The sequence below is a fragment of the Podarcis muralis genome, chromosome 5 (assembly GCF_964188315.1).
Source record: "Podarcis muralis chromosome 5, rPodMur119.hap1.1, whole genome shotgun sequence".
Taxonomy (NCBI): domain Eukaryota; kingdom Metazoa; phylum Chordata; class Lepidosauria; order Squamata; family Lacertidae; genus Podarcis; species Podarcis muralis.
In genome coordinates, this window is record NC_135659.1 from 101,845,556 (window position 1) to 101,869,892 (window position 24,337).

Below are 24,337 nucleotides of genomic sequence, written 5' to 3' on the forward strand. Positions count from 1 at the left end.
ATTAGATGGCATGAAATGCAACATGCAGAAATTAAAAATATGCAGCATAAGCAGAGCAGCCGCCCCACACCAGCGAACTCTGTTGTCTCAGCGTGGCAGAGGTATTTGGCACCTGGAGCTGGAGAGAAGCTGGCAGGAAGGCGAAGCCCCAGGTGTGTGGCATGATCTCTGCATCCCCAGAAGGGAGCAGGGAGGAATGACAAGCATCAACTCAGCCAGGCCTTGCCTGCAAAAACACTTGTGGGGACTTGTGGGCCTCCAGGCCCCCATCCAGGGTGCGTCCAGAGAGAAGCAAAGGACGGCATGAATCCACCTGAGTGCCAAAGGGAGCCCCTGAGGAGGCCCCTCCTGGGCCCCCATGCCCTGCAAAAACTGCGACCAGGAGTGCTTCTGGCAGGGCAGCTCCCAACCCAGGCACAGCCCTGCCTCCAGCCCCCCCCCCCAGCCCCTGCCACCTGAAGCCTCCAGCTGGCTCTTCCTGAGCCTCTTTCCCCTTGGAAGCACCCAAGGAAAAATTGGGGGGGGGGAGCTCCCCCTGTCTGCTTTGAGGCAAACAGAGCCACCTACTCCCTTCCAAAACTGCCTGGACATGGAGAGAGAGAGAGAGAGAGAGAGAGAGAGAGAGAGTGTCTCTGTGGTGCATGAACTTCAGGTGACCCATCCTCTTACCTGAACAAGGCAAGTCCCTGGCCTGGTGTGAGAAACAGGAGCAGCAGGCAGCAATGAGAACCTGCCCTGGCCAGCTCAGGAGGGAGGGAGGACATTGCATCAGATAAGCTGCTATTCTCTTATCTCCACCCCCCCTGCCTTGCAATATCGCCCTTTCCTCTCTCGGATTCTGCCTTTACATTCTTCCATCTGCCCAGACCTGACCGGAGACCAGAGACCAAGGATGCCCCTCTGGGCCTGGTGCTCCCTGCCCCATCCAGTTCTGTGGGACCAGGGGTGAGGGCTGGAATTACAGGCCTGGAGGAAATGGGGGGGCCTTCAAAGCAAGCCCTGCGTCAAGTTCCTCTTCCCCAGAAGCAAAGTGCGTGAGCAGAAGCATCTCCTGCTGCTCTCTCCTTTCAGGCCTGCAGCCAAGCAGCATTTTTGACGCAAGTTCATTTGGGGCTCCAGGGCAGGAGTGTCCTTCTTGTCCATGTGAAACTTGCCCCCCAGCAGCTCCCACCCCCATTTCATCCTCCTGTTGCTGCTGCTGTTGGCCTTCAGCTCCTGCTGGGTGAAAAGAGCCCCATTGACAAACACATCCCCTCCAACAAGACGCCCCCCCACTCCCACCCTTGGGCACGGCAACTCCCCCCCCCCCAGTTGCTCTCCAGGAGGGACTCTGCTGAGATGATGATGATGATTCATTAAATTTGTACATCTCCCTTCATGCATATATCCATGGTGGTTCGCAGCATAAAAATAAAAGACAAAGACAGAAAAACAGAGGGAGGGGTTGGGTCCCTTGGCTGTGCTAGAGATTCTGCCCCCTTCCTATCCTGAAGGCCCTTCTGCTGCAAAGCCTCTGTCTTGAGTCTGGGGGGGGGGGCTCTCGGCTTAAGGGTCACCCCCCCCCCCTTGCTGGACCTGCCTCACTATGCCATTGGTGCAGCAATAAAACTGCAAGCACATTTGCAAAGCTTAGCCGGGTCCGGTATGGTTTCAGACTGGATATCTATTCATGTTTCCAGTTTTAATTCCAGTCTCTTTCCCAATGAGCATCAGCAGGGAATTTTTTTACAGCTGTGCTGGCTGGGCTTGCCCTCTAGACGTCATGTGCCTTTCAACAGGGCGAACTCCTCCCACCATTTTTGCCACAGACTCTGCGTGTAACTCTGGTCCTTGCCAAAAACCAGAAGACCAGATTTCGCTAGAGAGCAGCCTGGGGGAGGTGGCTGTACGTGTGCCCCAAAAGTGATTCCAGAAGAGGGCATGTGGCTGACAACCATGTCTTCCTCTGCCCACCTCTTGAGATTCTGCTGCCCTAGGCAGCCTCCTGGGCAGGGCTGCTCTTGTCAAACACCTGCCTAACAGCTGAGCTTAGGGCACCAAAGCAGAGCTTGTGCAAAGCAGGGATGGATTGGCAGGTGGAGTCCATTCTTCAGGGCTTCCCACACTGCTCATACCAGACCCTCCAACATTTGTGCAGTGAAAAGAGGGACAGTCTATTCTACACAGAGTGACTGGTGGTGTTGTTTGGTTGTTGTTGTTGTTCTATCAGGAAGCTGCTCCCACGTTTGATCTCACCACACATGAAGACATCACATGCACATCATTTGTCACCTTGGGCCAATGACAACCTCTCCACTAAACCTACCTCACAGGATTTTTGTAAAGAAACAATTTGCAAGTGAAGGGATCGTGTACAACACCTTCAATAGATTACAATAAAGGAATAAACCAGGGGTAGGCCACCTACAAAGACAGGAGGGCTTGGCCTGCTCTGGTCCAGGGGGTCACGAAGAGTCAGACACGACTAAACAACAACAGGCAACCTAAGGCCCGTGGGCCAGATGTGGCCCAGTTGCCTTCTCAATTCGGACCACAGACGGTCCGGGAATCAGCGTGTTTTTACATGAGTAGAATGTGTCCTTTTATTTAAAATGCATCTCTGGGTTATTTGTGGGGCATAGGAATTTGTTCTTTTTCTTCTTCTTCTTCAAAATATGGTCTGAGGGACAGGGGACTGGCCCCCTGCTGAAAAAGGTTGCTGACCCCTGGAAGAAACACTCCACATGTTTCCTAAATGCCCGGCTGCTGAAGCATTGCAATTTAAAGTGGATTGCTGACATTTCCCTTCAAAATTATAGGAAGGGCTTTTTATGCCAGCTTCACCATTTCCTTCATTTGGTGCAGGGATTTTATTTTCAGTATAAACTGGACTCCGTTTTTGCACCTGCACACACACCATTCTTAATTGTTGTCTGAGACATGGAGGGGAGGAAAAAGGAAAACCAGGGACATTCCGGGATCAGATCAGAAACTGGGATGACTTCTGGAAGATGGGGACCCTTGGAAGGCAGGCACTACTTGCAGACATGGAAAATGGCACAGTGCAAGCACCCGTGGGGTGTGCTGGCTGCCTCCCCTTAGAAACGAGATTGTGGAGCTGGAAAAGCTACAGAAAAGGGCAACTGAAACAGCCAAGGGGTGAAACAACTCCTTCAGGCAGAAAGGTTGTCGCATTTAGGACTTTTTAGTAGAAGAAAAGTAAGAGGCGGCACAACAGAGGGCTGTGCGGAGACCAGAGAGAGAGAGAGAGAGAGAGAGAGAGAGAGAGAGAGAGGCCTTTCCAACTCTGCCTCAAGATGCGGGGACAGATCCTGAGGCTCTTTCTTAGGAACTTGGGTGCAGTCCTTGCCCTGAGCCCCGCAGGGCTAAAGAGCCGGACAAGCTGCTGCAGGCCCTCACATGGGGCAGCGGAGATGGCAAGCGCAGCCCAGGCGTGGGGCAGTCCAAAGACGCTGCCCCTGGAAGGTTTCTTCTCCCCTCAGGTATTATTATCATTATTAAATAAATTTGTATTCCACACTTCATCTATAGATCTCAACAACATAAAATTACAATATTTAAAACAACACTGACATAATAAAAATAAGAACAAAACAAACCAATACCCCCACAACTCATTTAAAAGGGCATTGGATGTGGGGGGTGATGAGACCCAGAGGTCTTTGGGGGCTCCCCCCCCCCCGCAGCGCCACAGCCCGCGGCAGGGGGGGGGGGTTCTCTCCCGCTCCAACCACAGGTATGGGATGCAGCTGGGTGGGGCTGCTGGCTGTCATTCGGGCTGCGTGTTGGCCACCCACGCAGAACAAGCTCCTCTCTCCAGCAGCTTCCTAATTACTCTTCCCCACAACTGGCAGCTGTCCAAGGGCAGGTCGGCCTGAGGTGCCTTTTCCGCATGGGGCTCCCTGGATGGGGAAAGAGGCCTTGGCTGCTTCCCTTGGAGGTCCAAGGAAGCCAGGAGGACCCTGTTTGCAGCTGGACGGGCTGGTGGTGAGGAGATGCTCGGCTTGGAAGACTTGCTGGGGGCTTCCCCATGATTTTGGATGATCATAAAGGGGGAGACAACCCAGGCCAATCTACCTTCCCTCCTCAGGTTTAACATGAGAGTCCTTCTGGATCAGGCCAGCCTGGCCTCCCGGCCTCCCAGTGGCTACTCAGATGCCACAGGGGGAAGCCTCAAAGCAGTCCAGCAACTGGGATTCAGAAGCACTGGCTGCCTCCAACAGTGCAGGCAGAGCAGAACCTCCCCCAGGGCTGGCAGCCCCTGTCAGGAAGGGAGCTGTGGGGCCCAAGAGACTTGGAGAAGAGCCCTGGGCTCCGACGGGCAGCTGGTCTTGCTGATGGGGCAACCATGGCTCCCTTGGAGTGGTCCTAGTGCTTCATCTAAATGGCCCCACTCCTTGCTTGTTTCAACCCCCCCCCCCAGCCACACACACCCCTTCAGCCCTCTGTGTTGCCTGCACAACAGGAGGAATCAGAGGGAGGGACTCTGAGTCCAGCATCCTGCTCTAGTCTGCCTTGGTCAGACACCCCCCCCCCCCAGCATAGGAGCCAATTCCTAGGGGCTGAGGGGCTTTGTCCCCTCAATAAAATATTTGAAGGGGTGGGGCCCCCCAAAGTTGATGGGCATTGCCATTCAAATGGTGTCTGTGCACTGCATCATGTGATCGATTATGCAGGGCTTAACTGCCCCCCTATTTTATTCAAGTTGGCACCCCTGCCACCTGGAATTCTGTGTCCAGTTCTGCCCCTACAATTCCAGGATGATTTGAAGGGAGAGCACCTCCTCTGCCAGGGCCACCACCACCCTAAGGCCAGGACTCAAAGGGACCTCTTCTCTGACCACGGGAGTAGCCAGTGGCAAGCCACAGAGGATCCTCCATGCAGGGGCTCAGTCATCCCTTGAAAAACCACCCAGTTGGAGGGGGTCGTCGAATTCTAGAGCCGGAAGAGACACCAAGGATCATCTAGTCCAATGCTCGTTGTCACCCTCAACCTTCCACTTCGTATCCGTGAAGTCCCTCTTCCCTGAGCTGGGACTGAGGGAGCGAAGGGCTCTGACCCGGCCTTTTCTTCCTCTCCCTCCTCCCGAGTAGAGCCAGCTGCTGGATGAAGGTGAGAGCCAGGTGCCCCCACTCAGTCCTGGCTGACCTAGTTTAAAGGCAGCGCTTCAACACCCCCGATTCAAAACCGCTGAAATCCAGTTGAACCAGTCAGCTGGGTCACCACATTTCCACATCTATTATGGTTAATTATTGTTATTATATTCAGGCATGTTCATTATGAGGTGGAGGGGAGGGGAGGAGGGCAGGCCCAACCGTCATGAAGGAAGCTCTGAGTAGCGGTCTGGGGCAGGGTGGGGGCGAGCCTGTGGGCAGAGCCAGCAAGGGCAGGAGGGGGAGAGAGAGGGTTGGTGGCTTCTTCAGGGGGTAGAGCTGGGCCCAGGCAGCCCTGGGGGGAAAGGTTGAGGCAAGCGGGCCCTCTTCTCTTAGGCTGAATCGGGGGGGGGGGCTGGTGGCAATATTGTGGTCCCAGCAAGGGCCCTGGGAGGGGAGGGAGTTGGATGGCGGCTGAAGCAAGGCAAGACCGAGGAGCCTGTCTGGCCTCTGGGGAGACCACGCTGGGAGGGAGGCCCCTCCAGTGGGGCTCCTGGAGGTTCTTCATCTGCTTCCAGGGCCCAGCTAGTGTGACCTGCCCTTTGGCAAAAGCTGCTGCAATTCAGCCAGGAAGAAGAGCACCCCAGCCCTGGAAGAGATCACTGTGCGAATGCCCCCTGCCCCCTCCTCCCCGTGACCAAGCAGATTTTGCAAGAGGCACCTAGCGCGCCTTCTTAGCTGACCATTTGCTAGGAGGTGGTTCTGTGCCTTGGAGAGGCCCAAGTGGTGCAATTTGACCCAGTTTCTGAGCACATCAGAGCATACCAGTCTGCCCAAAGATCCCTACAAGAGGAGGAGGAGGAGGAGGAGGAGGAGGAGGAGGAGGAAGAGCTGTCATGTGGAGGATGGAGCAAGCTTGTTTCCTGCTGCTCCAGAGGGGAGGACCAGAACCAAGGGATACAAATGGCAAGAAAGGAGACTCCAACTCATCATCAGGAAGAGGGCAAGAGCCCTGGAAGGTGGTGGCCTCTCCTGCCTTGGAGGCTGCTAAGCAGAGGTTGGCTGGCCATCTGTCAGGGATGCTTTAGTGGAGATTCTGGCATTGCGGGGCTTGGACTGGATGACCCTTGAGACCCCTTCCAAATCTATAATTTGATGACTGAAGGAGCAGGAGACGGTCCCCACCCCACCCATGAGATGTGCATTAGCCATCCACAGCCCCCTAGAAGAAATGCTGCCACTTTTCTGCCTGGGGAAAAAGCTTTTAATCATCGTGCAGGAACAGGACAGTCACACACACACCCTTTCACCACCGCAGCCCCTTGCCCCGGATCACATGGACCCGGCCGGGGCCACGTTCATGAGCACAAAGCCCTTGATGTGCTGGAACTTGTTGCAGGAGAAGTCGACGTGGAGCTGCATGGCCCCCGCGCTGCGTGGGGTGAACTCGAAGAAGATTTTGGACTTCTCTCCAGGTGCCAGCGCTGCCACACTGAAGGGAGAGAGAGAGAGTCACACACACATGCAAGGACGCAGCCCTGGAGTGACCAGCCAGAGGCCTGCAGGGGTTGCGTCCTCCACAGGGCCACGGCTGAACTCGCTCCATCTGCAGCTGGCTTGGCTTCTCAGAGGAGTCGCTTGGGTGGGACATCTCCTCGCCTTCCCCTTGCCAGGCAGGAGAGTGGGCCAGCCAAGCTCCTCCCACTTGCTGGTTGCTCCTCCCCCTGCCAAACTTACTTGATCTTGACCGCTTGGCCCATCAGTGTCACCAGCAGCACACAGTTGTCCACTGGCTCTGGGAGAGGGTTGGCGTAGAAGATCTCCACGGTGGCCGGTTTGTTGGCTACAACGCTTGGAGGGGCCTGCAGCCAAGGAGAGGAGCTGCTCAGTCTCTGGGAACGCACTCTGCACCAGCACTTATCCTGGCAGGCGCAGGGCTCCCTCATTCCAAGCAGAGCCCCAGACCCAGGGGGCTTGCTGAGCCAGGACCCCCTCCTCAGGCACAGCCACCACCTCTCCAGAGCCCCCCCCCTTCTTTCAAATGCGGTCAAACGCTGTACCTATTTAGGCCTTGGAATCCTTGTAAACAGGATTGGATCAGGATCTCAGCAGGAGCAAAGGGTTGAGCTCTCCCCGTCCCCCCATGATCCAGTTGCAGGGGGAACCCAACAGCCCCGCAAGGGGGCATCCAGCTTGGCCCTGAATGCCAACTGGGAGGCAGCTGCCTTGGGATAGTCAGGCTGCATCATTAACCCTTTGGGGCTCACCACCTCCTCCCCAAGCTCCCTTATGAGCTGTTGCATTCTGGGATGGCACCCCATGATGCAACAGGGCTGAACCAGGATGGGGAGGTGAGGCAGGGTTTGCAGGTACTGCAGTATGGACCTGGGGCCAGATGAGGGGAGACAGGGGACTGGCTGCCCCCTCCCCTTGCCCAAGGACAGGGTCTGTGCTGATGTGGCTCCAAACTCAGCCCCTCTTATTTGGGGTCTTGAGGCTAGAAGAAGCCTCTCAACTTGGACTTGCATCTTCATTGCCATATGAACATCAGAAGAAGTGGATCAGGCCAGTGGCCCATCCATTCCAGCATCCTCTTCTCACAGGAGCCAACCAGATGCCTCTACTGGGAGCCCTGCAGGCAGGACCCGGGCGCAGGAGCCCCTCTCCCCCTCCCCCCCCCCCGCAGTCTCCAGCACCTGGGATTCGGAAGCATTGCTGCCTCCAACTGTGGAGGGCGGGCAGAGCCATCTTGACTGGTAGCCCTCAGTTGCCCCCTCATCCTCCAATAGTTTGTCCCATCCTCTTCCAAAGCCATCCCTGCCTCAAGTGGGAGGGAGTTCCACAGTTTAACTCCTCACTACAAGAAGGAGGACTTTCTTTCATCTGTCCTCAATCTTCCCACCATCAAGTTAGCCTCAGCAGCAGCAGCAGCAGTGATTAAAATCACTTGTGGGTGTAAAAAAAAAAGTACAAAGATGGAAGTAATCTACATTAGACACAACAATACAGTAAGAGTAATTTTTTTGAGGTCTTAGAACAAAGGAAGGAAGTCAATATGTGTATATGTATGTCATGAGATATGGTTTTTTACTGTAGATGTATGCTTTTTCGTTTTTGTTTTGTTTCCTTTGCTTTTTTTCTTTCTCTTTTTTGTATGTTTCGTTCTCTTTTGTTTGTATAGTACTATTTTGGACTTAATGTCTGTAATTTTTGTTATGATTCTACATTGAAAATAAAAAAGTACTGTAAAAAAATAATAAAATAAAATAAAATCACTTGTGGGTGGGGGGCTGCGGTTCCAGGATGGGGGACCAGCAGGGAGTGGGGCATTCCTTCTTGGCTGCAGCCCTTGAGTGCAAAGGGGCTCCTTACCGTGATGGAGACGTTCTGGGTCTCCAGGGTGATGGCCTTCTCCACCAGCAGCTTCACGCCGTCCACAACGTCACATAAGGCCGTGACCAAGAGCTTCTTGTCGTCCGTCAGGGATGCCCCATAGTGGCCGTACGTGATCCGCAGTGGGAGGTGCTTCTCTGAAAGGCAGAGGGGTGGGGGGAGTCAGGATCCTTTCCTCAGAGGCAACCCACCACCACCCAGCCTCCTGCCCCCTGAACTTGTTCCTTGCAAGAGGGGAGGTCCTGCTCCATGGATTCAGCCCAGCGATGACCACAACTCTTCCCGCCCCTTTTCCAGGGCCGCCTCTGCAGCGGACGGTGCAGCTTCCAGAGAGAAGCAGCTTGGAGGACATCCCTCCTCCTCCTCCTCCTCCTCCCTTGGGAGCCCCCAAAGGGCAGAACATTCCCAGCCAGGACCCCCTTGGCTGGAAGGCCAGAGCTTGGAGCATAACCCTCAGCCGGCTGAAGACTGACCTCTTTGCCTGACCTACAAAGCGAGACCCTTGTTTATGGCTCCCAACACCTCAAATCCCTATCTCGTTTGTCTTTCTAAGATCTTCTATGCTTTATAGAGTTCAGACTGCATTTTTGATTTAACGATACTGCTTAGTTTATTTTATTTTAAAAAATTGCAGACCGCTTAGATATTTTGAAACATCAAGTGATTTATAAATGCTTTTAAATGGACAAGACAAGCAAACAAACAAATCCTGGGCCTCCAATTTAGCTCTCCAGCTTGCCAAGTGAGAGCAGCCTGCCTTGGCCCTCCTCGGCTGGGGGGGGGGGGCGGCCCATGCGCTGGGGCTCCCTCCAGACATGCTGCTCCAGTTGGCCCCTGCCATTGCCTTCCTGTGCTGGCTTCCCTTCCCTGCTCCACTCCGGACCCCGAGGGCAGGTACAGACTCACCTGGGCTGGGCTTCCTTCCTTTGCTGGCTCCCTGACGGTGCTGCTTGGAGGCCTGGGCCTCAGAGGACCACCCCCCACCTGGTCCAGGGGGCTCTGGCTTTGACAGGGGGGCTGTGGGTGCTCCTGCCCGGAGACCTGCTCTTGGCCCTGGTCTCATGATGGGCCCTGCACAGCATTTCTACTGCTGGGCTGCATTTCTCCGCAGCTGCCTCTAGGGGGAGCCTTGCAAGAGCCTCGTGTCTGGAAGCCCCCGGGGACCATTGCAGAGTGGGGTGGGGGTGCCAGAAGGTGGAGCGGGTGGGGGTCCCTGTGCCCGCAAAGGGCAGCCCAGTCAGTTCCACTCCTGGGTGGCAGCAGAAGCTGTGTAGATCCACCCAGCAGAGAACCCCTGTTCTCCCTGCCTGCCTGGAAGGGCTTTGAGACGCGGAGCAGGGGAGGCCACTTACCTTCCTTGTTGCCAAGGCTGACAGTCATCACTTCCTTCAGGATCTCTCTGATGGCCGTCCGGGTGTACAGGACACTCGAGACGCTCAGGTTGACGGTTATGGTCTTGGGCTCCGGGGCCAAGTTGGCCAGGGTGAGGATGAGGTTGATGTCCTTGCCAAGGATGGGCGGCTGGGCCAGCTTGAACTTCCCAAAGAGCCCGGGGTGCGTGATGAGTTCGGAGGCGGAGGCGTCGTCGGTGGTGCTCATGCGGCTCTCGCTGGGCGTGGACCCATACATCTGGGAGCAGGCCTTGCGGTAGATGTTTCTCTCCTCGGCAGAGCCTGCAAGGAAAGGAAGGGAGTGGTCAGCCTCCAGTTCCAAGCCCCCCTGCCAAATGCAGGCCTCCAGCTCACCTCCAGATCTTTAGGTCTAGTCTGACACACTGCCCACCTGCTGTGCCCCTTTTCTGCCAGCACACATGGAAGGAACACCTGCAGGAATGGCGTTGCGGGAAATGACCTGACTCGGCTGGTGCTTCCTGCTGCACATAGCCTCCCTAGTCTAGCTGGGCGGGCGAGTGGGAGACAAATAGCACTGGCCCTTTGAGCAGTTGAAAGCAGTTGACCAATTGACTGGCCAAAAAATAAAAAGCTTGTTCATCCTATTGTGAGAGTATCTAGGTGGCCCCTCTTCTGATGCTCTTAAGGTGGACTAGTGGTCTAACTCAGAACAGAGCACCTTCCAGAGCTCCTACACGGGCTGCTTTAGGATGTCCAACGGACACAGGTGAGGGTGGGAGTGATCATCTGGCAGAAGCCCAAGGAGCGCTGGCAGGTTTCCAGCACGTGGAGCTGGGCCAGGAGCCAAGGGCTGGGGCTCCTCATCCCAGGAGAATGTGCACGGAGCGCATTCCAGAGTCCAGGCAGCAGCTGCACCGCGGCAGGGAGGGCGGGTGTGCCTGAGGACGTATGGGGTGCTGTGAATGCAGAGAGGGACGCAGAGCCCCAGAAGTCGCCTTCTGCAGAGTTAAAGCCCAGCACAGGGCGGTTGGCTCTGCTGGCACCCACAGGGGGCCTCGGGGAGGGGCGTGGGGGGGCGCCTCAGGATCCCCAGCTGTTCTCTCCAGTGCCAAGGACCAGCAGCAGCACCTTCTGCGCACACAGCATGTGCTTCCTTCCTTCCCAAATGCTGCTTCCAGCCAGAAATCCTGAGACTGAGGGAAGGCAGGCAGAGCACAGGCAGGAAGGTTTCCATGTGGGACGGGGGAAGAGCCTCTGCCAGCGGGTGTCCCAAACACTCCCTGGCCTTCTGGCGGGGGGAGCGGCCAAGGGTGCAGGTGCCTCTGTGGGCTCTCCCAGCCCCTCATTCTGCCTCCAGCTGTGGCCAACCAAATGCACCTTCCCGGAAGGGCTGAACCCCCGTGTTGTTGCGTGACTATCTGGTATGCAGAAGTCTTCTCCCGCTGAGCATGGAGTCTCCATTTTGCGCCTCCTCGTCATGGCCACTGACAGACCCCCTCCTCCCTGGGAGTTTCGCCACCTCCGCTATGATTGCTCTTTTCTCTGTTCTAGAAGGGAAAGGGATTGCGGGGGGAGGGTGGGGGGCTGGCACGAGGCAGACAGACTCCCCTCTGTTCTCTCTATTCATAATTTTACACACCTGCTGTGCATCTCCTGCTTGTCTTTTGCTCCACGGTCAAGAACTGGGGCCTCCTTCAGACCGGCAGGATCCGGCCCCTCCACAAAGGTGGTCCTACTGGCCCTGACTGGCTGCTGGGACCCCCAGGAGGGGGGAGGACGGGGCTCTTGTGCTCAGCTCCTGCTTGGGGGTTTCCCATGGGGCATCGGCTTGGCTATTTGGACTAGGTGCCCCCCTTTTGGAGGGCTGCTTCAGCAAGGTAGTTTTAAGTTCTTGCTTTGGTCTTGCTTTCTAGTACAATGGCAAAGTTTGCATCCTGGGGGGTCACAGCTGATGACAAGTTGTCCCACCCTGCATCGATTTGTCCTTATTGATACTCCGTTGAACCTGCCATTCTGCCACCCAGTTTGGAGAGACCACCTGTATGCTACTTTGGTGGCCTCTGTGCTGGCCTGGCCGGTCCGCCTAGTGTGTCCCCTGAGATCAGAAAGGGGGAAAGGGGGAAAGCCAGCCAGAAGGGGCTGCTCCAGGAGGGAAGGGGACTCACCTTCTGGGTACTTGTAGTTGTTGGTGATGTCCACCCGATAGTTGCTGCCCACGGCTTTGGTGCTGATGTGGCTGCCGATGGACGTCGTGTCGCAATAGACCCTGACTTGCCTCCCGTCGGGATAGATGACCCATCGGTTGATATCGGCATTCACCTCGGAGAAGACGAATCCCGTGTCGTAGTTCAGCCGCACGTCTCCTTGCTTGACAGCCAGGACAGAGGCTGGTCCACACTGGTAGATCCCTGGAAGGAAAGTGGGATGCAGCAGCTGCTCTGGAGGGCGACCAGGGTGGGGTGGGGGCAGGAGAGGGCCTTACCTTGGCTTTTCTCCTGGGGGGTTCCGTCTACCACCTGCCACCCGCAGTAGGCATTCCCCAGATCCCTCCGAGTGAACCAGCATTCATTCCAGACATGGTAATCCCTGAAGGGGGGGAAGGAACAGAGGAGGAGATGGGAAGCTGCCTCATTCAGAGTCACACCACTGGCTCATCTAGCTCAGCACTGTCCACACTTCCTGGCAGCAGCTCTCCCGGGTTTCAGGCCAGGTTCTCTCCTGCCCGCCCTGGAGGTGCTGGGGATTGAACTGGGCACCTGCTGCATGTGAGGCAGAGGCTTTGGCCCTGCTGAGCTGTGTCCCTTCCCCTGAAGGCGCTGGAGGCTCGCCTGAAGAGGGGGCGGCACGAGGCAGAGCCAGGGCTCTCCCCCCGCAGCTTCTATACAACACGAGCCTCATGCACAGATGGCAAGCCAAGGGGCTGAGCTCACAAGGAGGGGGGGGGTGGCAGGGGTGACAACTTGAATAAAATATGGGGGGGGCAAGTAAGCCCTTCCCCACATTATCACAAGAGGCGGTTCGTGGACACCATTTGAATGGCAATGCCATATGTTCTAGGGTGGCTGAAGGGATCTCGGCCCCTGGGAGTTGGCTCCTCAAAGACGACACTGCCCCCCCCCCCCAGCGCCCAGAGGCAGAAAGGCAGGCAGGGAGGTCCTGTCCGGGGGCTTCTGGCCAAATCTGCTCAAACTGGTCAGCAATGGGTCCCCTGGGACCTTTAGGGGGAATATTTCCTGGCTGGTTGGTTCTTATTGGTAAACATGATGTTTATTCCCCCTCCCATGTTTTAATATGGCTTTATAATGGAGTCCTATTTAGCTATCATAAGGGTCCCCCAAACAGACAAAGAAGCAGGGCAAAGACATGGGGATGAATGAAACCAATGGCTGCTCCTGGCATGATAACGGGCTGCCTAGCCAAGCCGAGTGACCTGGGCTCTGCCCTTGTTGGTCTTGGACTGGATGAGCGAAGAGGTCTCCCTGAGCCATAACTGCCTCTGCAAACAGGACGGTGAGCAGCATTGCCCAAGGGGCAGGTGTTTGCCTTGGCTCCCTCCACCTTCCAGCTCTCCTGGGAAAGTGACTCCTCTTCCCCGAAGAGCTGGGGAGGGAGAAATGGCCCCTGGGCCAGAACAGTCCCCGCCCCCCGGACGGGAGCCCAGGCTGAGGAGGGCCACGTTGGGCTGTGCCAGAATCCTGGCCCAAGATCTGGCATTCCTCTGACAGTTCCATTGTCTGTAGGGGGCTGATCCCCAGAGCCAAACACAGACATGAATAGACTCATAGAAGTGTAGAGTTGGAAGGGATCCTAAGGGTCATCTAGACCAACCCACTCCCCAGCAATGCAGGAACCTCAGCTAAAGCATCTCTGACAGGTGGCTACCCAACTCCTCCTTTGAAACTTCCCATGAAGGTGGTGGAGAATTGAGTTTAAGATTGGAAATGTGAGAAATGGAGAGAAACCCCAGGTATCCGTTGTCTGTCTCCAGGGCCTGGCAAGGCTGGCCCCCGGTGGGGGGCCCTTTAGTTGAGATTCCTGCATTGCGGAGGGTTGGAACAGATGACCCTCAGGGTCCCCTCTCACTCTGCAGTTCTGTGATTCTCTGAAGGGAATCCTGGGGTCGAGCATCCGAAGGGCCCCCCCCTCCCCGCCCACCAGAGGCGCATTTACCAAACGGAGTCTTGTCCCCTCTTGATGCTCTTCCCAGAGGGGTCGTAGTATTTGTCGATGCTGAAGTTCGTGTCTGCGTCGTGGGCGGAATTGAAGTTGGTGACCAAGCGGGTCGGGATGCCCAGGCACCTCAGGACTGCGAAAGAGAGGAGAGAGGGGCCGGTGGGTCTGGGCTCTGCTCGGCGCCCCCGACCCCCATTTCTTCCTCCCCTTTGCCACCAGAAGCCTACCTGTGCCGCCCACCCCGGCGAAGACCCAGCACTGGCCGTACTGGACCGGCCGGAAGTTGTCCTGCGCCCACTTTCTGAGGATGGCCACGCTGCCGTCCCACCGAGAGGGGTTCTCGTGGTTGGCAAACTCCTCGCTCCACTTGCCCTCCAGCACCCCGTTGTCGTTGTCGTTCCCGTTGACCTAAAGCGCCAGGGAGGCGGAACGGGAGGAGCAGGCGGGTGAGGGGGGCCTGGGAGCTGGGGAGGGCTTTCAGGCTCCCTGAAGGATCTCACCCCGCCTGGGATCAAGTGGCAGAGGGCTTGCGCTTACCATGGAGCTGATCACCCGGCCCACGTAGCGAGGGTCGCTCCTGCGCGAGGTGTCCCCACCTGGGTCCTGGCGATGGTAGAGGCTCAGATCCAGCAGCATCAGGGCCAGGTTGAGCATGTTATCTTGGAACTGCAAGGCAGAAAGGAAGGTCCTCTAAAGCGCCAGGAAGCAGAGGAGCATCCACACACAGACAAATGCGCGCAGTCACCCAGGGTCCGATCAGCACCCAGCCAAGGTGCACTCCAGTTGGGGCAAGAGGTGGAGAGGGAAACATGGGCCCTCAGACCAGGGCAAGTTAGAACCAGAGGGTCTTCTTATGCACATGAAGATGCAGAAGTACCAACTGGCTCCAGGGCAAGTGGGGACCCCCAGGGCTCCGCAGCCAGCAGGAGCACCTGCCGCTCCTCTGCTCATTCTCTGTGATGCAGATAATCTCAGGCCTCAGCCCAGCATCCTCTGAGCAGCACCATCTCCATGCCATGGGGCACAGAGGGAGCTGGCCTCAGTGGCTGCCTCCCTCTTTTCTCCCTTCAGCCCCTGACACTGGGAGGGAATACCCGAGAATGCTGACCCCAAGAGAGCCTTGTCTTGTTCTGCTCCTGGTGGTGGCAGGAACCACTCCCTTCCATCATGCAATGCACTCTCTAGTTTGGGCTACACACACAGTCACAGAACATGTGGACAACCTTCAGCAGGTGTGAAATTGGCAGCCCAACCTAAAAAGTGCAGGTTCCTGCTAGCTGGCGGGAGAAGGGGCTAAGACTACAGAGCTCTATTGCTGACAGCTAAGGACCAAGACCATAGAAATGCAATTGGTAGAGAGGGCTTTGTGTGATGTCATTTCCCCTCCTCTCCCTGCTCCTCTCTCTCTCTCCCTTTGACCAGCAATGGGTGGAGACCTGCCTCCCTTGCTCCAGCTCAGAAAAGTAAATAGAAGTGACTTCCTTGCATAGTCTTTACTGCTCCTGTTGCTGTGAACCAATGCCTGTCTAAAGTAAGTGAATCTTATTATTAAGTTTGCCTTCCAAGCTGTTGCCTGGTTCTTTATTAAGCAGGGTAAGAAAGGGGAGCCAGCTTACTTCATAGCTGGACTTGCTCAAAGCAAGGTTCTGCAGCCTAATTGATTTGATTTATTATAATTCCTATGTTTTTACATTTTCTGCCACACATGGGGTGATTTTGCTTAAAAATGGAAAGCGTAATGTTGGTGGTTAACAAAAGAGGTTTAAAGACTGTCTCACTGCAAATCTTTAAAAAAGTAGTATAAACACTGACAACTGGGAAACAATGGCCCATGAGCGCTCCAGTTGGAGAACAGCCTTTACCAAAGGTGTCATTGGGCTTTGAAGACACTCGAACTCAGGACGCAAGGGAGAAACATGCTAAGAAGAAGGCACGCTTGGCAAACCATCACCATGATCAACTCCCACCCAGAAACCTACGTCCCCACTGTGGAAGGACATGTGGATCTAGAATTGGCCTCCACAGTCACCTACGGACACACTGTTAAGACCGTGTTCATGGAAGACAATCTTACTTGGCTACTGCCAAAGAAGAAGAATATTTTGAAACCCTGTTCAACCCACACACGTGGGTGCCTAGATGGATAAATTACAATTAATATATCTTCTCCTACCTATTAAGGCTCATCCCACTCGACGGTGACTGTGCAGCCATACAGCAATGGCCTAGGAAGCTGCTCTCCTCAACCTCCCCATGACCCCATTTCCCAGGACTACTTGCCCTGCTTATCCTCCCATGAATGTTTCCATCGCTCTGAGGATCCAGGCAGAGGAAAATGCTGCCTCCCCTCCCTTACCATCACTTCCTCTCCTGGCCACCTCTCCATCTTAAGGCTACAAGGGCACCGCTGCTGTCCCCCTGGCAGGGGCGGTGGAACCCCAATCCCAGAGATATAGGGCCACAGCCCCATAGCCCAGAGATATAGGGCCAGCAGCAGAGCTGGTGCTTTGAAGGCCAGGAGCAAGACCTTAACACTGACCTGCCCGTAGTACCATCCTCGCGCTTCGATATAGTTGGCGTTTCCCACGAAGATGATCCCATTTTCGTTCAGAACGTATTCTTGCCTCTCGCTTTCATCTGCCATGTAGACAAGGTCTCCTGTTGGGCGGAGGCAAGAGGTTGGCAGTGGGTGCTTCAAGTAAAGCTGGATTGGACTTTGAACAACCAAGGGGCAAGGGGTAAATGCCCCCCTCAAATGTCTTTGGGGGCCTGCAGCTTTGCTCTAAAATTAGAACTTGATCATATAAATCAGTTTCCCTCTGGTGTGTGCTGGGCAACAGTTGCTTGGAAAATAATTACTTTGCTGAATAGAACATCCTTGCAAATGTAAGTTTATGAAAGAGCTGGATTGCAAGAGAGGAGATTCCAGAAAAAACATTAAGAAGAACTTTCTGGGGGTAAGAGCTATTCAAGAGTGGAACAGACTCCTTGGGAAGGTGGTAGTCGGATGCTCTGACTGTTCTTCTGCATTGCGGAGGGTTGGACTAGTAGACCCTTGCGGTCTGTTCCAACAATACAGTTTTATTATTTTGTGGTTCTGGCATAGACACTGCAGACCATGGCTGTGACCCTGAAGGTCAGAGACCCTGCCCCAGGGGAGGGGGACACTCGTCTTGACAACTGAGAGGGAGAGCTTTCCAGTTGAGCAGTGCAAAGGAGCCTGGGCAAAAGGGTCACATCCTGCTCTGCTCTGCTTGGGCAGTGAGAGGGGAGCCCCCTCCCTGCCATGTACCTGCCCCACAAGGAGCTTTTTTGCTGAGCCCCATCATTGCTCCTGCCTCCTTGGGCCAAAAGAAGGAGCTGCCATGGAGCTTCCCAAGCCGGCCGTTTTGCAGCAAGGGATTTCCTAGCCCTTGGCTCCCTTCCAAGAAAAACCTGGCATCCTCTGGGGTCTCCCAGCCTGGCGTGGGCAAGTTCCAGGGCCCTCCAAGGCCAGGGATTTGGCCTGGCTCGAGGCAACCCCCCCCCCCAGCATCTGTCCTAGGAGGGGAGGGCTGTCAGCTAGGCCTTGCAAAGCCAGTGGGACCATGTTACCCCCTTCCCTATCCTTTGGGGGTGGGGTAGTGCAACCACTAGGCTGCTTGGGGGGGGCCTTGAAAGGGGCCCATGGAAATGGGGGGGGCTCCCCTGTGCAGCTGCTGCTGTAGCAAAGGGCTCTGGCTGCTGCTTGCTCTGCTGACGCATGGAGGGGGCAAGTCAGGACTCGGTCGGACGCAGCAGCAGTCAGATCTGCAGGTGCTTCTGGGAGGCTCACTGGGCCAACGTTCTTCTGGGCAAAGAGGGATCTGGCCTCCTGCCCAGCTGTGCTGGATCTTGCCCTTCTTCTTTCAGCCACGTTCCCATTTTTAGCTAGTCCTGAGTGCTGAGTTTCCACCGCCCAGCTGGATGATGGATGAGCAGCCCAGAGGCCCTGGGTGATGCAACCAGAAGAACAGGAGGAGAGTCCCTGGGAGGCAGGGAGGGAGGGAGGGAGGGAGGGAGAGAGAGGGGAGGCCTCCTCCCTCCCTGCTGCTGCTGCTGTGAAGCACACTTGGCCCCATGTGCTGTGTGTGGGGGGGGATGGGCTCTGTCTCCAGGACCACCATTACAAACTCTTGCAGCATCAGCCCGGTCCATCACCAGCCGGTCAGTAGAGCATTGCTGTGCCCCAGTTGGGCTTCTGGGTCAGGCATCTCATTGCCCAGATGCCAACATCTGGGGTGGGGAGGAGGTCTGTGCACGGCTTCTGCTTTGAGCTACAAATAAGCCCAAAGCCCCCTACAATTCTGAGTCTATGATTCCCTGCCTGCTTGCTTGGGAAGCTGTGGTGCGGAAGGGAGTCACGTGGCACCAACTGCATTGTCTGCCTGGCAACCCTCAGCAGAAACACCCCTGTGGGGCAGAGGCCCATCCCAGGGCGGCAGGCAGGAGGAGCATCTTACCTTGGCACCAAGGGTTAAAGAGCAGGACAAACTGCCCCAGGAAGCGGGCATAGGCCTGGTTGCCACACATCATCTGCAGGCTCAGCTTGTAGCGGCCGATGGCAGCGGTGGGGGGGCTGGCCAGGGTGAAGTTGGCGCAGTTGCCATTGATGGAGCTGAGCATGGCACTCCAGGACCCTCCAGTCAGGGCGCTGGAGACGGGGAAGACGGCCCGGGTGTGCTGGGACTCCGAAGGGGCTCTCCCTGCCAGAGGGAACACAGGCAAAGCTGTCATTGGAGGCGACTCATACCTGTGAGAGGCTACCCAAGCGGCAATGTTCTCCCTGAAGGGTTTGGTCAGCATGAAGATCCAGCCAGCTGGCCAACCTGATTCCAACCTCTGGACGCAGGCACTGCACAGACCTCCTGGGACAGGAGTGTTGGTGCGTGTGTGCGCCCGCACTGGACCCGGTCTCTTCCGCGCCACAGAACAGCTCCTGTGGTGGTGGTGCCATCTTGGCTTCCCACCAGAGAGAATGCTGTGGAGGGCATAACGTTGCACAGGGCAAGCCAGGGGTCTTTGGCAGCACCTTAAAGATGGACAAGCTTCTTGTGGGAGAGAGATGTTTGCATGCAGGGGTAGGATGGTGGGTCAAAAAGGTCTTGGCAGGCAAGAGACCCAGGAGATCTGCCGCTTCCATGTGCAGAGGCCAAAGGTGCGCAAGGACCGAAGGGGAGCAGAGGTGCCATCCCGGAGGCGCCTTTTTGTCCTGCAGCCAGAGATCAGGCCAAGAGGCACCCAGGCGAGTGATGCCAGCTGGCCATGGAGGAGGACGGGGGGGGGGAAACAGTGGGGGGCGGCCTTACCTGTCTCTACAACGAAAGCAAAGTTGTCCCCGGACTGAAGGGGTCTATTGAAGTAGATGGTCAGCAAGAAGCCCTGCCCCCGGCGTACAGCCAGCTCTGAGCTGGCAAAGCGACTGGTGTGGTGGGCCGGGCCATTGGCCGGGATTTGCCAGCTCAGCTGTGTTGGTGTCAGATCTGTGGAACAGCATAAGGTGAGTCTGGAAGGGGCCTGCCTGGGCCAGTGGAGCCTGGTCTGACTCTGTTCTCCCCCAGCCAGCCAGACGCAGCTGCCGCTCGTCCACCTTCACGTCTCCAAGCCTTCTCCTAAGCAGGCTCCGCTTCTTGGGTGGCCACGACAGGGTTCAAGATCCATGCTGACCAGAGCAGCTATCCTCATTCTATTTAGTAACCCACCTACATCCCATTCTCTCTCCAGGTAAGTTTCTTCAACCCACCTTACAATATCCAATTAAATCAATGTCACAAAATATGAAAACTGCAGCAGAAAAGGAAAAGGGGAGAGGGCAGCATCGAATGAAAAGTCAAGATTGTGTGTGAAAGTGATGAAGGGGGGCGGGATGTATAACATCAATCAATCACCACAGATTAGGAAGCAGCATGGGCGTGGGCGCCAGCCAGGGAAGGAGCTGCATGTCTCCCGACAGGGACATCAAAGAGGAAGAGGCCTTGCCTTCATTAGACACACAAGGTGATTTGCAACAAGGACAAAACACCCTGACGCCGGGCAGCCCTTGCCACCCAAGTGCAGAGGAGCTCAGCAGAGCTGAGGGACTCCCTTTCCAAGGCAGCTCCCTGCAGTCCTCCTCAGGCACATCCTGACCACCCAGCCGAGGGGCTGGAGGGGGCTGCTGCTCCTGCCTCCTTGGGATTTCCAGCACCACCACCATCACCAGGACAGCACAGGGTAGAAGTCAGTGCCAAGACTGAGTCTCCATGCCCCAGTCCAGAGAGAGCCTTCTAGAGTTGCCCATAATCCAGCTGGTGCTTTGGGGATGGAGCGGGAAGCAGCTGCTTCCGGGGTTTTTGCTCTCTAGACTTGGCAAATCTGAACCTGAAGGATGAAGTGAGAAGGATGAGTCACCATTAAAGGGAGGGAGGGAGGGAGATCAAAGACTCAGTTGCTCCCATTGTGGCGAGACCAGGAAATGCTCTCAGGTGTTCCAGGCATTAAATGCCAGGCAGGCAGAACCTGCCCTAACATTGGGGATACGTGGCTGTTGGGTCTTCATGCGCCACTTGCTGCCCAGTTCTTTCACAGAGGTTAATGCCAATGGCGGGGTGTGCTGGGTACTCAGTTTTGCAGTTCCCACCTGGGTTAGACCAGATCAGGACAAAGATCAAAGCGGCAGGCGCACGTACACACACACACACACACCACCCCACGACTGGTTAAGGAGCCTCAAGGAGGGTTGTAGTGGGAGGCCAACCAGAGCAGGACTCTGAGGGGTTTGGAAGGGCTACCTGCTGATGGGCTTTTGGTGGAGGATTGTTGTAAACTGCTCAGATGCTATTTATGAAGAGCAATATATTAATATTTTCTACTCATAAATACATGAAGTGGAGAGATGGAAGAAGAGGCTGGTGCAGGAACTCCAGGATGCTCAAGAATGCACTGCATCCGTCCACTCAGAGCAGATTGCCACCTTGAGAGGAAGAGCCATCACTTGGGACCTTCAAGGCCCTCTTGCACCCCAAGGGTAAAGCTGCTGGGGAAGAGGAACACCCCATTTCTCCTGGCACCCAGAAACTCACCACCTCTCCCTTGGAAGGCCCCAGGCAGCTGGGCTGGACCCCTTGGATGTGGGAGACAGCAAATGCACAGGTGCCTTGTGCTCTTCTGAGGACTCCAGTCTCAGCAGAGCAAGAAGCCAAAGGCCACCAAAGAGAAAGCTCCCTCCCTCCCTCCCTAGCAAGGACCACAGCATGGAGGCTGCAGGGCAGAGAGCAGAGAGCAGGGCTGGCCGGGGCAGGTGCCCCCATCCCAAACTCACCTCCCATCCTTGAGTCTTGTCTTCTTCAGCACAGCCAGGAGCTCCTACTGCACATTCCTCGCCGCTCTCCTGCTGTCCGCTGAGCCAGGTGTGATGTGAGGATGTTTCCGCTGATCCCTAAAAACTACCCAGGTGCAATTAGCCAGTTCCTATAATCGGTGGCAGCGCAAGGGCAATTTTCCTCTCCAGTGGGAGGAGAAGGCATCCTTGTTTACTCAGAGGAAGTGCATTCACTTGCTTGCGCAGGGATGACATGCAGGACTTCCTACATGGAATTCCAAGGTGAGGAGTCACCCCCAGAGGCGAGGAAACAGGTGGGAAGGGAGAGAAACTGCAGGAGGAAGAGAGAGCCTCTCTCCCCACACCCTTCCATTAGGCAGAGCCCTGCGTCTCCTTCCTTGCACAAGCCCAGCCACCTCCCATTTCCCAATGGGGTTCCTGCCTGTGTGCGGACATCCCTTTGGCCTCCTGCCCTTCCCCCAGGAAGCTGGCATGGCCCCATTTGCTCCTCACAAGGTAACTGTGCTTCCAGCATTGCAGGGGGTTGGACTAGATGACCCTTTGGGTCTCTCGCCAATCTACAGTTCTGCTCCAAGAGCCTCTTGAGGCAGCTTCAGCTGAGAGGGAGGGAGGGAAGGAGGGGCTGCTAGGCTGCGTTGGCAGTAGCCTTGCTTGACCAGAGAGAGACCCAAAGCCACCAAGTGAGTTCCATGGCTGAGAAGGGGCTGACCATCCCCAGGGACTCTTGCAGAAACCCACCGCTGGCTCCCTTGGGCCTCTTGCACAATGCCTCATTGGCATCGACGTTCTCCCCTCCCCATTTTTGTTTCTCCTGGGCTTGAGGTGGTACCTCAGACAGTGGAGGAGCCTTTCCTTCTCCTCAGATGAGCTTTACTGAGGTTTCTAGAAATTGTGTTTTGGCTGAGGAAAGTGAAGTACCTTTTGCCAGTGGAGTGTTGATCTTCTCCGAAGGTCTCCAGTGGCCCTGGGTTGCTTTGCATCAAGAATGTCTTCCAGGCTTGGAATTCAAAAAGACTCCGTTAGGAAGATGTGAGACAAGAGCACCAGTCATCTTCTGGAGGGAAGATGTGGCTTCGTCACCTCTCAGCAAGGCTTGTCTAACGGGTGACATGGCCATGGCCAACCTGGGGTCATACCTTCCCCCACCCCACTGGGTGCCCCAAGGGGTGCTGAGCTCCCCCCTTCTCTATCTGCTCTGGACCTTCTTGGGGCCCTTCCTGAGTACCTTCCATCCTCTCAGGTCCTCTCCATCACATCCCCTTTTCCCTCATCTCTCAACAGACCTCACACCTTCCTTTGTCCTCTCAGGCTGATGCCTCCCCACCACACTACAGAGCCACAGAAGACAAGGAGCTGCGCAGCCCCCCTGCCCCACAGACGCACCAGGGGAGCTTCACCTCCCCCTGCCCCATTTCGCCTGAGAGCATGAAAGAGCCCTGTGGCTGGATCTGGCCAAAGGCTCACTCCCACAATGCCCATCAGCCTGTTGGGCGTGAGCTGCCCCTGGGCCACCTCTCTCGGGCTGGCTTCCTCTGGGGGCAGCCCCTGCTTCCCACCGTGGCACCTACTCCTTGTGCTGCTGCTGCTGCGATGCCTTGGGAACCACCTGCCACTGCCTCCTCTTGCTGCTCAGGCAGTCTCAGGCGGTGGCGTTGCCTCGGTCGTGCTTCACTCACTCCACCCCTTCATTACGAGCCACGGTGCTGGGTGTTTGATCCCCGCTTCCTCCCAGCTCTGGGCTCCTGCAAACTACCTGCTCTGAGCCTTTTGCCTGCTCAGGAACTTGACCTCCACACCTTTACTGCTGGCAGCCATGCTTGTCCCAGCCCAGAATTCCCAGCCCAGGCATTCTCCCCGCTGTGTGCAGATCCGTATCTGCCTGGCTTGACTTTCCAGTTTGGAGATTCATCTGCTGAACTGCAACTTTGTCCTTGTTTGCTTCCTGGATTCTTCACCGGGAATCATCACAAGCCCAGCCTGAACTCCATGATGGCTTCTGGAAGTCTGCCACAGGGCTGGAGTTGAGCAATGCTGTTGCCACTTCCCCGCCCAACTTAATGGTCCTGATGTTGCTTAATGTCCTACTCAGGAGGAAGTAGCCTGCTCCAAAGCCGCCTTTGTGAATCACAGAATGCTGGGAAGATGTCTAAGGCTGTTGCTCTGCTTCATTTTCCCTCAGCATCCTCCTCCACCCCAGCTGAGCACTTCCAGCTCCCTTCCTCTTCTTTGGAAGGCTTCTGCTTCTGCACCACCTGCAGTTACAGTGATCCGCCTTCTCCCCACCTTGCGCCCGTGCAGTGGGCAGATGCCTGACATGGTTGCCTTACTCTTCTCCTGCTGCTGCAAGTTCAGAGCAGGTACAGAGCAGGTACAGAGGCATTTCCCAGGGGATGGACAGCAAGCACACAGGTCCACAACAACACCCTCTTCCATTCGGAGCCTTATATCCAAAAAATCAGCTTTATACTACTACTACTACTACTACTACTACTAATAAGACCCTGATGTTGGGAAAGATGGAGGGCACAAGGAGAAGGGGACGACAGAGGACGAGATGGTTGGACAGTGTTCTCGAAGCTACAAACATGAGTTTGACCAAACTGCGGGAGGCAGTGGAAGACAGGAGGGCCTGGCGTGCTCTGGTCCAGGGGGTCACGAAGAGTCGGACACGACTGAATGAGTAAACAACAACTACTACTACTACTACTACTAATTATTATTATTTTTATTTCATACCCAACCTTTCTCCCCTGACAAGGACTTAAGGCTGCTTACAGATAAAATAAGAACAGCTAAAAATATAGGGGGACGCGGGTGGCGCTGTGGGTAAAAGCCTCAGCACCTAGGACTTGCCGATCGAAAGGTCGGCGGTTCGAATCCCCGCGGTGGGGTGCGCTCCTGCTGCTCAGTCCCAGCGCCTGCCAACCTAGCAGTTCGAAAGCACCCCCGGGTGCAAGTAGATAAATAGGGACCGCTTACTGGCGGGA

The 24,337-nt window shown here is 55.9% G+C and overlaps 1 protein-coding gene across 1 annotated transcript; it reads right to left on the reverse strand.

Moving 5' to 3' along the window:
• Positions 1–6,319: 6,319 nt before the first annotated feature.
• On the reverse strand, positions 6,320–21,336 carry LOC114599914 (protein-glutamine gamma-glutamyltransferase E-like). The gene is made up of 14 exons (XM_077929531.1): positions 21,330–21,336; positions 20,538–20,648; positions 19,339–19,512; positions 18,493–18,735; positions 16,551–16,669; positions 14,549–14,677; positions 14,239–14,419; positions 14,009–14,144; positions 12,321–12,424; positions 12,004–12,246; positions 9,839–10,159; positions 8,466–8,623; positions 6,831–6,955; positions 6,320–6,585 (listed from the first exon to the last, which is right to left on the reverse strand). The coding sequence occupies exons 1-14, from the start codon at positions 21,334–21,336 to the stop codon at positions 6,426–6,428; spliced, it is 2,211 nt and encodes a 736-aa protein (XP_077785657.1). The 3' UTR covers positions 6,320–6,425.
• Between the last annotated feature and the right edge of the window lie 3,001 nt (positions 21,337–24,337).

Coding starts and splice junctions, on each gene's coding strand:
- LOC114599914 (XM_077929531.1), bottom strand. Junction 12,247..12,320: donor CCCCCAGGAGAAAAGCCAAG/GTAAGGCCCTCT, acceptor CTTTCCTTCCAG/GGATCTACCAGTGTGGACCA. Junction 10,160..12,003: donor CAACTACAAGTACCCAGAAG/GTGAGTCCCCTT, acceptor CTTTCCTTGCAG/GCTCTGCCGAGGAGAGAAAC.